We start from the raw sequence: 13,664 nt of genomic DNA, 5'->3' as shown, positions 1-13,664 counted from the left end.
CAAAGATTTTTTCAAGAAAATATAAAATTGGATCTGAGGAAATCAATTTTTTTTCAGAATTGTGAAGACACCCTTGTGTAAGAAATTTTAATATTGGGCTAAAAATTTTTTTATACATGAATATTCCTATAGCACAACTTAATTTTTGACATTAGGTGTTAGTGTCTTATTCAATTTTGGCTGGCTTGTTTTTTTTTCCATGATTGAAATTTTCAGTTTCTATTGATCTGTTTGGGTAAATTTAAGCTGCAACAAGATGAAAACAATACTTCCTTCATTTTGTGTCTCAATTTATTCATATTCTCTAAAATCAGTCAGTTCAAAAACAACTCATCTTGGAGTCAGTAGATTCTATCTCCACATCAAATGCATTTTTCGTTCTGAACAGTCTCGAGTGTTAAAGGTCTTCTATAGGTGCTCCTTGAACGTGAACAGTGTTTTCTTGGCTTAACTCTTCCGTTTCTTTATCAGTTATCATGAGCTTTGAAAAATTTCATTTTCCAAGATGGGTTGTTTTCAGACTGATGGATTCAATTAGTTGAAAGATCTTGAAAAAGATACACGCATGTCAGATTTTGCTAAGATGGTGCAACTTTGGCCTTGTCACTGATGGGAAAATGAAGTTGTATCCATAAAATTTAAAAAGATTGTTTCCTTCGTAAAATTAGAGACATGGTGATACTATACTCTCCATAGAATGAGAGACAAGTAGAGAGTTGCTCAATCTGCATGATCTTTGGCAAATCGACTATTAGAATAATTAGAGGGGTTGAGGAATTTGAAGACTAAGGAGAGGCAATTGAGTACAAAATTCACCTTAAGATAATTTATTAGGTCAAACAAGTCCTCAGATAAAAAAATAACAAAACTTTACATAAACCTATTTCGCAGAGGCAGCTGCTTTTTTGCTTGCGGCAGCAGCGATTTTCCTTTGTTTCTTGGTTTGGGTTTGTCTAATACCTTCACGGAATCCATTCCTGTGGAAAAAAGAAAAGAGAATTAGGAAAATAAAGCAAGTGGTAAATAAGTGACACTTCACACAGTAATCATTGGCTCTCAGTTGAGTAATAATTATGACTCTTGACGGCTTCATTGAAAACGTCACATTGATACTATGGATTAGGAAAGTGGAGGTTCTTAAACAGAGGAACAGCTCACGGAAGGCAATGTCAATGGAATGGCTAAGTTCACTGCAAAGGCTGGATCACAGGAAAAGGTTCAAGCCTAGGAGTGCAGAAAGTTCTGAAGTGCCGACTGTTTGCTGCAATCCGGCGATTTTGCCTCACAGTCATATGTCCCATTTGAAAGCAAAATGCTTTATTTCCGAACAAAAAGTGTAATTTTTTCCTCTTTTTTGAAGCATGGAGCAAAAGAAAAAACTGCAATCTTGAGAACTCAAGATTTTGCACCCCTCCTCATAATGATGAATCCCGCTCAGTAACATAAACTACTCTAGGTTAAATATTCAAGCCAAAATTTAACTGTAAAATAATGGACACAGGCAGCCTCTCGCATAACTCCACCCACTATCCACCTCATTCATGATAAACCATATGCCATTGCTTTCACTTTACTACTGATATGGAAAGAGAGAAAACAAATGAAAGTCGTCTTAGCCAAGTAAAGGACGATAGTCCTTTTGCATGAACCTGAGGAATCATTCTCAACCAAAAAATCTGCAAAACTCATAGAAATGAAAGGAGGATTCTACTTGGGAAATAGAAGTGAATTCAATACGGTTATGGGAACAGGGTTGCCACAGAATTGAAAAAATAAATTCCAGCGACACTTCCCTGATTTCCAGGACATATTTTGGTAAAATTCTCAGATAGTAGAAAATATCCCAGATGGTTAGAAAACATGATTTGAAATAGCGTTCAGGCAAAATTTGCTGTTAAAACGTTAAAGCCATTCTAGAGAGCAATTAGAGGTGACTTAATGTTTCCTTGACATTTACGGGTTTTCCTTAACTTACTAAAATTCCCTGACATTTCTTCGCCCTTTTCCCGAACTGAGGCAAACCTGTCTGTGTCACACGCAACGTTTTTCCCACTTGGCGTAATTTTCCTGAATTTTACCGATTTTTTGATTTGGCATGATTCTTTGAGCTGATGCACAAGGGCTTTCATCATTTTTTGGCTAAAAAGTAAAAATCTATGGAGACTTTTGACTTAATGGATACCATACATCACAGGCCAATTCTATCATGTCAAGAACCCAGGACAAAAAACCTAAAAACATTCTTTTGCCTCACAATAAAAAAGTTGAATAAGCGAAATACTTCCTTCACATTGGAGTAGAAATTCGGTGAGCTGAGAATGTACTAATTTTGACAGCAATTAATTCTCTTGAGTAACAAGTTTTCTTAGTTTATCAATTGTGAAATAATACTTAAAGAATTGACCTCTTTGATTTTAAGTAATCATAAAAAAGTCAAAGTTATTTACCTGAATCTCCTGTAAACTATCTTAAGGTGGCGCAGACGTCCGGTTCCTGTGGTCTTTCGGTTCTGGGCCTTTTTACTCCAGTTGTCTAGAAAAGAAAAAGAGACCATGAGATTACCAAAGAAAATAAAAAAATGCTCACAATTTTGAGAATTTATTGGGTGTAAGTGCTGCCTGATGAATCAAGTTATCCATTTCTACTCATCATCTGACAAATTACTCAGGAGAAGATGTAGCAGATAGTTGAAATAAACAAGAAAACCACCAAGAGATTTCTGACAAGTTTAAAGAATAATGCAGAACTGAATGTGACTAATTTTAGCTCCAATGAGCTTTCTAAAACCATGTCTTTGGTGACTTGGAAATTAAGTTTTTCAGCAAAACTTCAATTGAATGAAAAACAGAAAAAAACTCTATTTAGGTGTAGGTGCTTTCCGAAACTAAATAAGAATAAATTTGTGCGATGACTATTTGTACAAAAATAAATTACGATGTTACTGAAGTTGTTCAAAACCTACTTCAGAGTTTAGCAGAGTAAAGTGTGAAAAAACTAAAGGAATACATTCTGAATACTAAGAAATTTGACGCCACATTAATTCCAAATTTTTTTGGTGTGATGCAAGGACTATACAATCTCCTGAGTGAGATTGGTTTTTTATAATTGAAATCTCTATGAGCCAATCTCGAAGAAATTAGGACTGAAAGTTGCATTTTTTGACAGTTTAACACAGAATATCAAGTAGAAAAATGTACAGGATTGAGAGGAAAGCAACTTTCAACTCGTCTTGCACCGACCAGGGAGATCAGAATTGCTGTTGACTTAATAGTTTGAAACAAGAGGATCTGCATCTTTCACTCAATGACAGTGCCTTAAATATGTATGTATGGTAAAACTTGTTAAATTGCTGGAAAATGCACTATTCAGACCCAGTTTTTCAAGATTAGTACATGGAAAGTTCAATTTTAAAAGCTAATAGTTTTCAGGGGGTTGCAAGAAACATCATATCTCATCATAATGAACATCATAGCTTAAAGCCACAGAGAAGATTATCTATCATCACAAGGAACATCAAACAAATCTGGAAATTTAGTTCGCACTGAATTTCTCGGTATTCTGTGCTTAGTTCAGTCTGAGAAATAACATATACTCACAATGCCTCATTTTGGCGCAAGGGTATCCACACTGTGCGCATCGTTTCTTTTGGATGTGATAGGAAGACCTGCCACAACGCCTGCAGAGCGTGTGGGTCTTATTCTTCCTCTTACCAAAACTTGAGGTACCCTTCGTCTGAAATCAAAACAATAAAACAATTAGAGGTATAAATGAAGAGACATTCAAAAACCATAACAAAACATTCCATATGAATGGGGTACTTATAGGATGCCACCTCAAGACAGAACTTAAGCTGCTTAGCTGCTGGAACTCTTGTCATGTGTTAAGACCATAGTCAAGTCTCATCACACTTTAAGTGCATGTACATGCGATGAGAAGGCTTGAAAATTTCTCATCCACAGTAATTCTTTTGTATTAATCCATTGAAAGAGAGAGAAGAAAACAGAAAATTAACTATGTTAACCAGGGCTTGTTCTAAGAGTGCAACCCTACTTTCTAAAGAGGCTTGGGAACAACGAGAGACGAACTTTTGTTTGACGCCAATTCCTCAGTAGGGGTCCTTAGAACAAGCAGTGCTCCAACAAGCAAGGGATCACTCAAATAGAAACACTTTGCAAGGGAACTCATATTTTCGATGGCAGAGACTCTCCCGGATTGAAATAAGTAATGAATAATAGGTAGATACCATTGTGAGTGAAGTAGCCAACTGGCCATTAGAGTGAGGTTAGGATGTCAGAAAGGGGCGAAGAGGCTAATCAACTCTTCCCAATTAGATTAAGTTAGGTCATTAATTAATGCGTGATAATACTTGAAGGGAAATTTATGCTTCCTGTTTGACTAGTCGTAAAGAAATTCCTGGTCAACGGTAATATGGTCTTCTGACAAGTGGACAAGAACACCCCGGTTCAAGAGAGTCAGAATTATTATAAACGAAATAATATCGGCCGTTTAGGGCGTGAAAGCTCAGAAAAAGCTGCAAATGAACAGTTTTGAGCAATTTCACAAGGAAATAAAGGATGGTTTCGTCGATTGAAATGGATAAATAATCGTGGCACTTACCATGGTTCCACACTTCACTCACAAACGTAAACAAGGCTCATAAATGCTTGGAAGAGGTTAGATTTTCGGAGAATAGAATGATAAAACCAAGAGGGTGGCAGTCAGCCATCTTGAAGATTTGGGATGACGTACGCTATGAAAGCGGCGTGACAGCCAATGAGATTGCAGATAGAGGACGTGCCTATGCCGTCATCAAGATCGGAAAAATTTCACGGGCCTCGGATGTTTATGTCAACGTGCCCATTACAATTTTCACGCTTTCCAACATTTTCTTATCAATTTTTATGAAACCAAAGTAAAAATTTCCTCCTAGAATTTGTGCAGTGAATTTCAGGATGGCTGATTTTGATCTTACCTATGTCCTCGGACAGTATCTTGATAGGCATTTGGTCTTTCCATTGCTGGAATTCCTTCCCGGCAAAGAGGTTAGTTTCGTACTCACTATCTTTACACTCATTATCTGGCATCTACAATTAAATATGAATGCCGACTGAAGCTTTGCCGATTCTACGCAACAGCCTCATCACACATATACATTATTACATTCACAGATTCAGAATAAACTCCTTGTTTCAACAGCATTCAACAACCCTACTCTGATATCTGCGGCTAGCGCTGTGATGGAACATATTTCCTGTCGCCTTTTACTTCATCGGCAACCTTTTCTCACTGAAACTGCACATGATTCTTTATAAGGTCACAGTTAATATTCATTAGTGTGTAGCAGAGCTAAAACAGCTTTTCAAAGGTCCCATACCATCATCCAGCCTACTTCTCTGTAACCCATCTGTGTCGGCTTATCAGGTATAAGTGATAACCTGGGAATACATTAGGTGCAGCTGAAGTATTAAGAACGATCGCCTTTTGTTATTCCTCAGTTTTCTTCTGAGTCTCTCATCATAGTTTGCCATCCTATGCACCTGAGTAAACCAATATGGTCTTAATTAAGACTGGTACAGGATGAAAAACGGCTGGCAACATCGAAAACAAAACTAAAAATGCTGTAGTGACTTAGACACTTGGGTTTTATCTTTACCGAAGAACCAGTTGTCTACATGTTGTGCTTCAATTGATGATGTTTTTTTCTGTGGCTGTAGAGCATGTGTTTCATACAGTGAGACCAATGCCAAGATGAACCCAGAAGCACCATCACGCAACATGTAAATGTACATATTGACTGATTGAGTTACCACTGCTCTTAACTATCTAAGTGAATTCTGCTCCTAATACAAGCTGTAATGATTTATTTTTTTCTGCTTTTTATAGATTTACGGTGAAATGGAGCTTCAGCAAGCGAAATTGGATCTACTTAACAAAACCAACATGGTTGATTATGCCATTGATATATTTGAGAAAATTCACCCAAATCAACCACATCCAGAGGTAACCTTACTATATTTTTCTATACTTTCGTTGATTTCATTCATAACAAAGTATGTTTGTACAAATTGCCATGGTTGAACTGAAACAATATTTCTTCAAAACTAGGAATCCAAGAATCATGATTTTACTGTAAGGACCCTTCAGTGTCCTCATGAGGTATATTTTAGGTAGAATTTGATAAACTCTCTTGTTTAAAAAAGTCCTGATCAGAAGTCCTGCCAAGCACTTAACGATTTCAAGCTTAAGTGGAAACACTAAGTCAAAACACAAATATTATGCCTAAGGTAGGTAAATTGAAAAATCTCCCGGCCCAAAGCACCCTTAAGAGTTTCATCAAAGAGCAGCTAGATTTCATGCTCGAAGGAAATGTAAGAGTAAGTTTGAATGCTGAAGAAAAGTTACCAGTATGCGAGGGATCGAAGTGAGTTTTTAACATTGATTTAAACAGGATTGAAAAGTGATATTTCACCTGGATGAAAAAAGAGCACGTCAGCATAACAACAACATTTAAAGTTCGATTCAAACGGCTCAACTTTTCATGTATCTTTTCCTTCGACTCTAGTAAATGGAAATTTTTCCGATTTGAATTACTCGGTAAGAATGTTCACAACCAAGTTAAATGAAAAGTTGAGCTGTGGAAATTGGGCCTGAGAGAAACAAAAATTCAAAAATGATGCCCCAAAAACTGTAGTATAAATGAATTGGACATCATTTTGAATTTAGGAACTAAAATTTTTGACTCAAATTAAAAACAACGTCTAAGCCACTAGTTTCCCTATAAACATATGTGGTTTTACAAATGTGTCAGAAATTGTAGTTTCTAACTGCAAAATGTAGTCTGATTATGACGCATACAGCCTAGGACCAAGACAGGAGAGTTTAGTTTACATGCCCACTGAAGAGGAATTCTAGCTATGGACCCACAGTACATCAAGCCAAAAATAGGCAGAGAGTGGAGAGTTTCTTTAAGTAAATCATTCGACGAATTTCGAAGCATCAAAAGTCCTCCGTTCATTCGGCTGCTTCAGTCTCATCTGGTTGTACATCTTTTTTTAACTAAATCTTAAATGCTTTGTGCAGAACTTGCGAGAAAGAAGAGCTGAGGTTCTAAGAACTTTGCAAAATCTAACACAGGATGCATCTGTTGTTCTTGGAATTTTGAATAACGAACAAGTCATGAGCAACATGGAAACAATGAGAGAACCAAAAGCATTATGCAACTATCTTACTAAAGAATTCAATGTAAGTATCCCTGTCCATAATTCAATAAAGTATTTTTGTGTGAAGTGGCCTATGAAATTTTTTTAATTCCTCTACTTCTTAATTTGCCTTTAACTTCGTAGTTGTTTCTCTATCTCCTTAAATACTTTTCACTGATGATTTCATTGTCCAAAGAATTAGCTGTCCTCTCATAAATTTTAAGTTTAATTCTTTCATTTTCATCCTCATACAAATCAGGATGTGTAGCAAATAGGAGGTTAAGCTGTAAGACATTCCTGAATTAGATCTTTTCTCAAATGGGCCTGTTGCAAACTTTTGCTAGAGCAAAAATAAGAGTTGTTTCTTGTAGATAATGCCTTAAAAATCACGATGAGCGCATCGGCAAAGTCTGAAATGCACTCATAACTTCACAATCTGCGTAAGAAATTTGCGTTTTTTTAAGCTTCCCGCTTCAAAAACGATACTACGGCGTAGGTGAACATTTTGTTAGAGGAGTCGCTCCATCGTCGGCGATATTCATCATGGCTGACGCTTGCACGCAGTTCCGCGCGTAATTCAAGGAGAGTTCAAGGTCAATCCATTCGGGCGTGGAAAATATGAACGTTAACACACCGATTGTTATCTGGTCTAATCCAGTTCAGGTGTTATCTCGTCCCATCAAACGTGTTTTGGCGGATTGGCGTCGGCTATGATGATTATTGCCGACGATGGAACGACTCCTCTTACAAAATGTTCACCTGTGCCGTAGTATCGTTTTTGAAGCGGGAAGCTCAAAAAACCGCAAATTTCTTACGCAGATTGTGAAGTTATGAGTGCATTTCAGAGTTTGCCGATGCGCTTATCGTGATTTTTGAGGCATTATCTATAAGAAACAACTCTTAGTTTTGCTCTAGCAAAAGTTTGCAACAGGCCCATTATGTATTTTGCTAAGCCCCTTTTTATGCACTATTGTATTTCTTACTATCAGCAATCGAGAACTGTTGCAGCAAAATTATTTTTAGATTATCAGAAGACCGATCTGTTAAGTATACAAAGTTCAACAAATCATGGTGGAATATATCCCCTTTTTTTCCTGCATGTTTTTCTCGCTAATTACTCCTCTTTTTTAAACTTTTCAGTTTCAACTTGGTATGATGGATAGTATGTATAAATTGGCTAAATTCAGCTATGATTGTGGTAACTACTCTATGGCTTCAAGTTACCTGTATTTTTACCTCCTGGTGATGCAGCCTTCAGACAAGGTAATATCAAATTTAAAAACTTTCACATTCATGTCAAGATTTCTCATTCTTTTTACTTTCTTTTCCGGAGTAAATCTGGGTAATAACCAGAATTAAGAAGTTACTAATCTTTAATAATGATGATTTTAAACAAAACTTTTTATGACGCAAATCCCACATCATTAGAAAAATTCAAGGAGTGAGACTGTTAAGTTAACCCTGAAATCCCAAAGTTTGCACATGGAATCTCATTAAACAGAATAAGCGCGGGACTGGCGACTTTGTCTGGCTGTAGCGAAGTTCCAAGGACTTCGATCTCTACAATAGCCCGATTTAAATCATGATTTTTTACTAGTTGTTTTCATAACTTCTTTTTTCAATTGCAGAATTACTTGAGTGTTCTTTGGGGGAAGCTGGCCAGTGAAATTCTTTGCCAGCATTGGGATACAGCCCTTGAAGATTTGAATAAGTTGCGAGACTTCATCGATAACAACAGCTTCAGCTCTCCTTTACAGCTTCTCCAACAGCGCACTTGGTTGATCCATTGGTCGTTGTTTGTATTTTTTAATCACATCAAAGGTCGGGACTTGATCATCGAAATGTTCCTGTACAAACCTCAGTAAGTTTCTTTAAATTGTCCATCGCAGACTTTTAGAATTAGTTTCAGACATTCGGTCCAATTATCCAATGCATGTGACTTTTGTGAGAAGAAGAATCTTGATGCCTAAGAATTTAGTATCAAGTTCTAGATACTATTGTTGAGAGCAATGTTTCATTAACATTTAGACGTAGGCCTTGTCTACACAAGCAAGGCTTGCGGCACTTATTAACGCAGACTTGCTCCCATAACTTATCATGACTCAGCTTTTACATGTTCTCATCTCCTAATAATGCCATCACTAGATCAGGAGAGCTTCTACTAATTATATTTTTGGTACCTTAGCTTCAAAATCTCTTGCAGCTTTTTTTCTACTTAAATTCTCAAGTAGAAATTCAACAAAACTCTAAATATATGTTGGAATGAAATTTTAACATTGCCGCTCAATTATAATTTTGATGTATGATTAACAGAAAATAACACTAGTTCCAAACCACACACATGAATTTAACTTTCTACAGACTTGCAGCTTTTTTCTTACAAGGCAGATGTTGGTTTGTCGCTTTTTATTTTCCTTTATTTATCAACAAATTATTTTGAAAAATTACTATTCGTTTTCACAAATATTTCAGTTATTTGAACGCAATCCAGACTATGTGCCCTCACATTCTTCGGTATCTAGCAACAGCAGTTATTATCAACAGGTCGAAACGGAACATCCTCAAGGATTTGGTCAAAGTTATTCAACAGGTATTAATGATTCAAATTATGCTGCTATTTTACAAGCTTAATTTTTGCTGGACTCATTACACAAATCTAGCAAGGTCTTCAAACCCTTAAGGAAGAAGCAGTACTGTTGCATCCTTTAGTTTGCACCAAAAATAATTAATCCATTTATTGAACATCCTCTACCAAAAGAGACTGAAGATAAGGCAGATTAATGATGTAAGAGCAAAGTGTAAATTTAAAAATAAAATCATTTAACACTCTTAACTTGGCAAATTTCCTGCTTTAGGCCTGGTGGCCTAGTAAAGCAAGTTCTCAGTATTGAGATGCAGTAAGTAAGAAACAAAAAGAAATTATGAAGGTGGGTGCTAAGGTAGAAAAAGAATGGGACCGTTCCAATATAATTACTTATTTTTTACGATTAAATGGATTTAATTTATCCGAAAAGAAACAATGATTATCAAGTTGGAAGTGAGAAACAGAAGCTTGAAGAACCATAAAGATTTGATTTGAAAGATAAGATTCTATCTCTTTTCTCAAGGGTTGAATCTTTTCCTTAACTTCGAATTTTTGAAAGTTGTATGACTAGTTGAGCTCGAGCCAACTCTTATCTCAACTTTTCCTTAAGATGGCTCGATTCTCCTCTGCTTAAGTCCGTCTAATTTAAGTGTAGAAAAAAGCATTTAATATAATCATGTTTCAAATTTGCAGAACTTTTTGAAATTTTGGACTTATTGAATGTGTTTTTCTAATTTATTAATCTAAACTTGTTCTTTTCTCTCTTTCAAAGGAATCGTACACGTACAAAGACCCTATAACAGAGTTTATCGAGCATTTGTACGTCAACTTTGATTTCGAAGGAGCCAGGCAAAAACTGTTTGAGTGTCAGACCGTGTTACATAATGATTTCTTCCTAATTGCATGTCGGGATGAATTTGTTGAAAATGCAAGGCTCATGATCTTCGAGACATTCTGTCGCATTCATCAGTGTATCAGTATACAGTAAGTACAAGCCATCCTAACTCTTTGACTATTTTTCTTCTCATTAAATGTTTTATGCTTCAAGTCAAGGAGGGATTCAGCTATCTAAAGCATGAAGAAAAATTTTCTTTCAATCCAAGCAACGGTCTCTCTGTCTTTTCTTCATCCTCCTCCTCTCATGCCCCTTCCTCCCACCCCATCACCCTTTTTCTTGAAGGAAAAAGGCGATCACCCTAGGTCCACCATTACTCCCAGCTCATTAACTACTATCTTCAATTCTTTGTACTATCTTTATAGTTTTCAATAAAAAATCCAGAGCCCTATAAATTGTAGCGGGCACCTAAAAATTATATTCCTAGCCAAATGGCTCCAAAAATGTTGGTGTGAAGTTTTTAGGAAACCATTACAAGTCAAGATTTAGACATATTTAGAATGCCTCTAAAACATGCAAATGGTTAAGTTTTTAATTTAAATCTATGAAAGTATTTTTAATTATGAAACTGATTTCTTGAAATTCGACAGATACACAACTCCGATCCCCCTCCTTGAGTTTATTAATGAAATCAGAAATTCTCGTCCAAAAAAATCTTAGAATTTTCATCACCATGTAGAATATTCCGAAACCTGAAAGTCAACAAGATTATTGTTCAAAAATAATTTGTTTTTATCCCTAAAGAGTATGAACATCTAGATGAATTTGTACCTTCACTAATTTGATGATGAGCAGTAATTAGAAGCAGTTCAAGCATGAAGAGTAAATGACTTTTCTAATGTGTCATTTGTATTGAATTTTTCAGGATGATAGCGGAAAAATTGAATATGAAACCAGAAGATGCTGAATGTTGGATAGTGAACCTGATACGTAACGCAAGACTAGACGCCAAAATAGATTCAAAATTAGGGCATGTGGTGATGGGAACTCAGCCTCTCTCACCGTATCAACAACTTCTGGAAAAAATTGATACTCTCTCCGTTCGATCCGAGGCGCTGCAAGCTATTATAGAAAGGAAAATCAAAGCTAAAGGAACTGATTCAGTAAGTTCAATTTATGTTTTGTTGATTATTAAGTTAGTTAGTAAAAACCAAAATCAATGTTGCCAGTTTGTACGATGAAACGTGGATACTTTACATTGTTTTGAATGGGAAAATTGCTGACTTCTCAGCATTATTTGCCGACAATTACTAGTATCAACATAGGTCAAAGCAGCTAACAGATGCGACTTCTGCCAATAGTTAGAGTTTAGCTTCACTCAAATTACTTTCTCCCTTTGATATCAGATACGTTTTCACTTGTTAACAAAACATATAGCACACTGAAAAAATTGTTCCATCAAAAAACACACTGAAATTAGTTGGGCAGTCGCTTTGACTTGAGTAGATTTCAGTTTTGTGTGAGCAAGAGTTTGAATCACTGTACACATGAACAGTGGTGCAGAAAGTTCCAAGCCTTCTTTCAAATTCAATCAGCCCTCTTCCATTCTAACTGAAACTCATGATCGCTTCCCCTTGAAGACTGAAAAAACACTGCCAAATTCTTGCTTAAAGTGTGTGTCTTCTTTTCATCTCTTATTTTACATTTGAAATACATACTGAAAACCTCTTTATCTCAATGGGTCACTAAACCATAAACAAATTTTGATTTGCGAATACACTTTTCCAGAGGTGAATGAAGCATAGAATACGATGCGCACGTTCCAATCACAAAAAAGTAACTCAGGAACCGAGAAATACACCGTTGCGAAAAAGCGCAACTTTTTCATAAATCTAAAACGCCCTGGTTTTGCAGCGAACTGAATGATGTCATGTGGCACCAATAGACGCATTTAGTGGTGACGCCACGGTGTGATATTGTCGGTTCGATATCTCGAAAGTCGAAATGTGCCCCAACAAACAAACATAACCTCTAAAACAAACAGTTGATGAATGAATGCTAAAACTAGCCTAAAACTAAAACATTAATCCGTGGGACCATAAAATTATGAAAGCTAGTCTTTTTCCAAAACGTTTGAGTCCACATTCACAAGAATTGATAATATAATAAGCTTGTGACATAATACTTAGTCTTCGGACAAACGTTGTGTTCGTTTGTTGGGGCACATTTCAACTTTTGAGATATTGACACTAAATCGAGATGTGACGTCACACTAAATGCGTCTATCAGAGGCAAGCACGGGTTTCTACAGCTCTTGTCAAATGTCTTTCTACCCCTCACTTATAAAAACAATAGGAAATCCGGAACTATATCTTCAGAATCAAAGAATCAAATTTCATTCACATTATCTGTCGTAAACGAGCAACAATTCCACATTGAAATACAATTTATCTTAACGAGCATGAGTGGAAAAATAGAGAAGATAGTGATTTGACCGCCGCAGCACATCACTTCCATCATTTTCATGCCATTCCGGCGTGTTTTAAACTCCAAGTCTTTGGACTTCTTAGAAGCGGGCATGTCCAGGATTTTGACTCCAAAAAAACGGAATAAATCACCTTGTAATCTACTCACATGGTACTCTCAGAATATTAGATGAAAAACACGAGGTTTGGTGACCCATTTACAATGATTCAGACCAAAATTCTAATATTTTAGCTTCAGACCTCTATTCTTGTTAAAAAACTGTCTTAACCTGAAAAAGCTGGCTTTCATGGTTTTTTATCATTTTACTTTTTGTCTTTGTTTCAGAATCGTTGGAGTGGACAAGACTTTTAAGTTTATGTAAAAAAATAATCAATATAATCTTAATGTTTTGTACGGATAAATACAGTGACTTTTATGTAATTATTATTTTGTCTTTTTGTTACTTATTTCTCCGTCAATCAATGATTGATTGCTTGGAAGGTTTCAGTATTATAATATGAGTAATAATGCCGCCGAGTTGCAATCCTTAAGATCTCATGGAACGGCGCTACGATGAACG

At 36.1% G+C, this 13,664-nt stretch overlaps 2 protein-coding genes across 2 annotated transcripts; one reads left to right on the top strand and one right to left on the bottom strand.

Annotated features, from left to right (window-relative positions):
• Positions 1 to 804: 804 nt before the first annotated feature.
• On the bottom strand, positions 805 to 4,755 carry RpL37a (ribosomal protein L37a). The gene is made up of 4 exons (XM_019055763.2): positions 4,618 to 4,755; positions 3,597 to 3,732; positions 2,448 to 2,532; positions 805 to 977 (listed from the first exon to the last, which is right to left on the bottom strand). Exons 1-4 carry the CDS (start codon positions 4,618 to 4,620, stop codon positions 881 to 883), a joined length of 321 nt encoding a protein of 106 aa, XP_018911308.1. The 5' UTR covers positions 4,621 to 4,755; the 3' UTR covers positions 805 to 880.
• Positions 4,756 to 4,815: 60 nt separating this feature from the next.
• eIF3e (eukaryotic translation initiation factor 3 subunit e) lies at positions 4,816 to 13,531 on the top strand. Its single transcript, XM_019055762.2, has 9 exons — positions 4,816 to 5,042; positions 5,884 to 6,000; positions 7,081 to 7,242; positions 8,340 to 8,462; positions 8,828 to 9,060; positions 9,672 to 9,789; positions 10,556 to 10,767; positions 11,544 to 11,781; positions 13,430 to 13,531. Exons 1-9 carry the CDS (start codon positions 4,953 to 4,955, stop codon positions 13,454 to 13,456), a joined length of 1,320 nt encoding a protein of 439 aa, XP_018911307.1. The 5' UTR covers positions 4,816 to 4,952; the 3' UTR covers positions 13,457 to 13,531.
• The last annotated feature ends 133 nt before the right edge of the window (positions 13,532 to 13,664 follow it).

The sequence above is a fragment of the Bemisia tabaci genome, chromosome 2, assembly GCF_918797505.1.
Source record: "Bemisia tabaci chromosome 2, PGI_BMITA_v3".
Classification (NCBI taxonomy): Eukaryota; Metazoa; Arthropoda; class Insecta; order Hemiptera; family Aleyrodidae; genus Bemisia; species Bemisia tabaci.
This window is presented reverse-complemented; position numbering and strand designations above follow the sequence as displayed.

Coding starts and splice junctions, on each gene's coding strand:
- RpL37a (XM_019055763.2), bottom strand. Junction 2,533..3,596: donor TTGCGCCAAAATGAGGCATT/GTGAGTATATGT, acceptor TTTCTTTTCTAG/ACAACTGGAGTAAAAAGGCC. Junction 978..2,447: donor ATAGTTTACAGGAGATTCAG/GTAAATAACTTT, acceptor TTTTTTCCACAG/GAATGGATTCCGTGAAGGTA.
- eIF3e (XM_019055762.2), top strand. CDS start 4,953: ATGGCTGATTTTGATCTTACCTATGTCCTCGGACAGTATCTTGATAGG. Junction 8,463..8,827: donor TGATGCAGCCTTCAGACAAG/GTAATATCAAAT, acceptor TTTCAATTGCAG/AATTACTTGAGTGTTCTTTG. Junction 11,782..13,429: donor AAGCTAAAGGAACTGATTCA/GTAAGTTCAATT, acceptor TCTTTGTTTCAG/AATCGTTGGAGTGGACAAGA.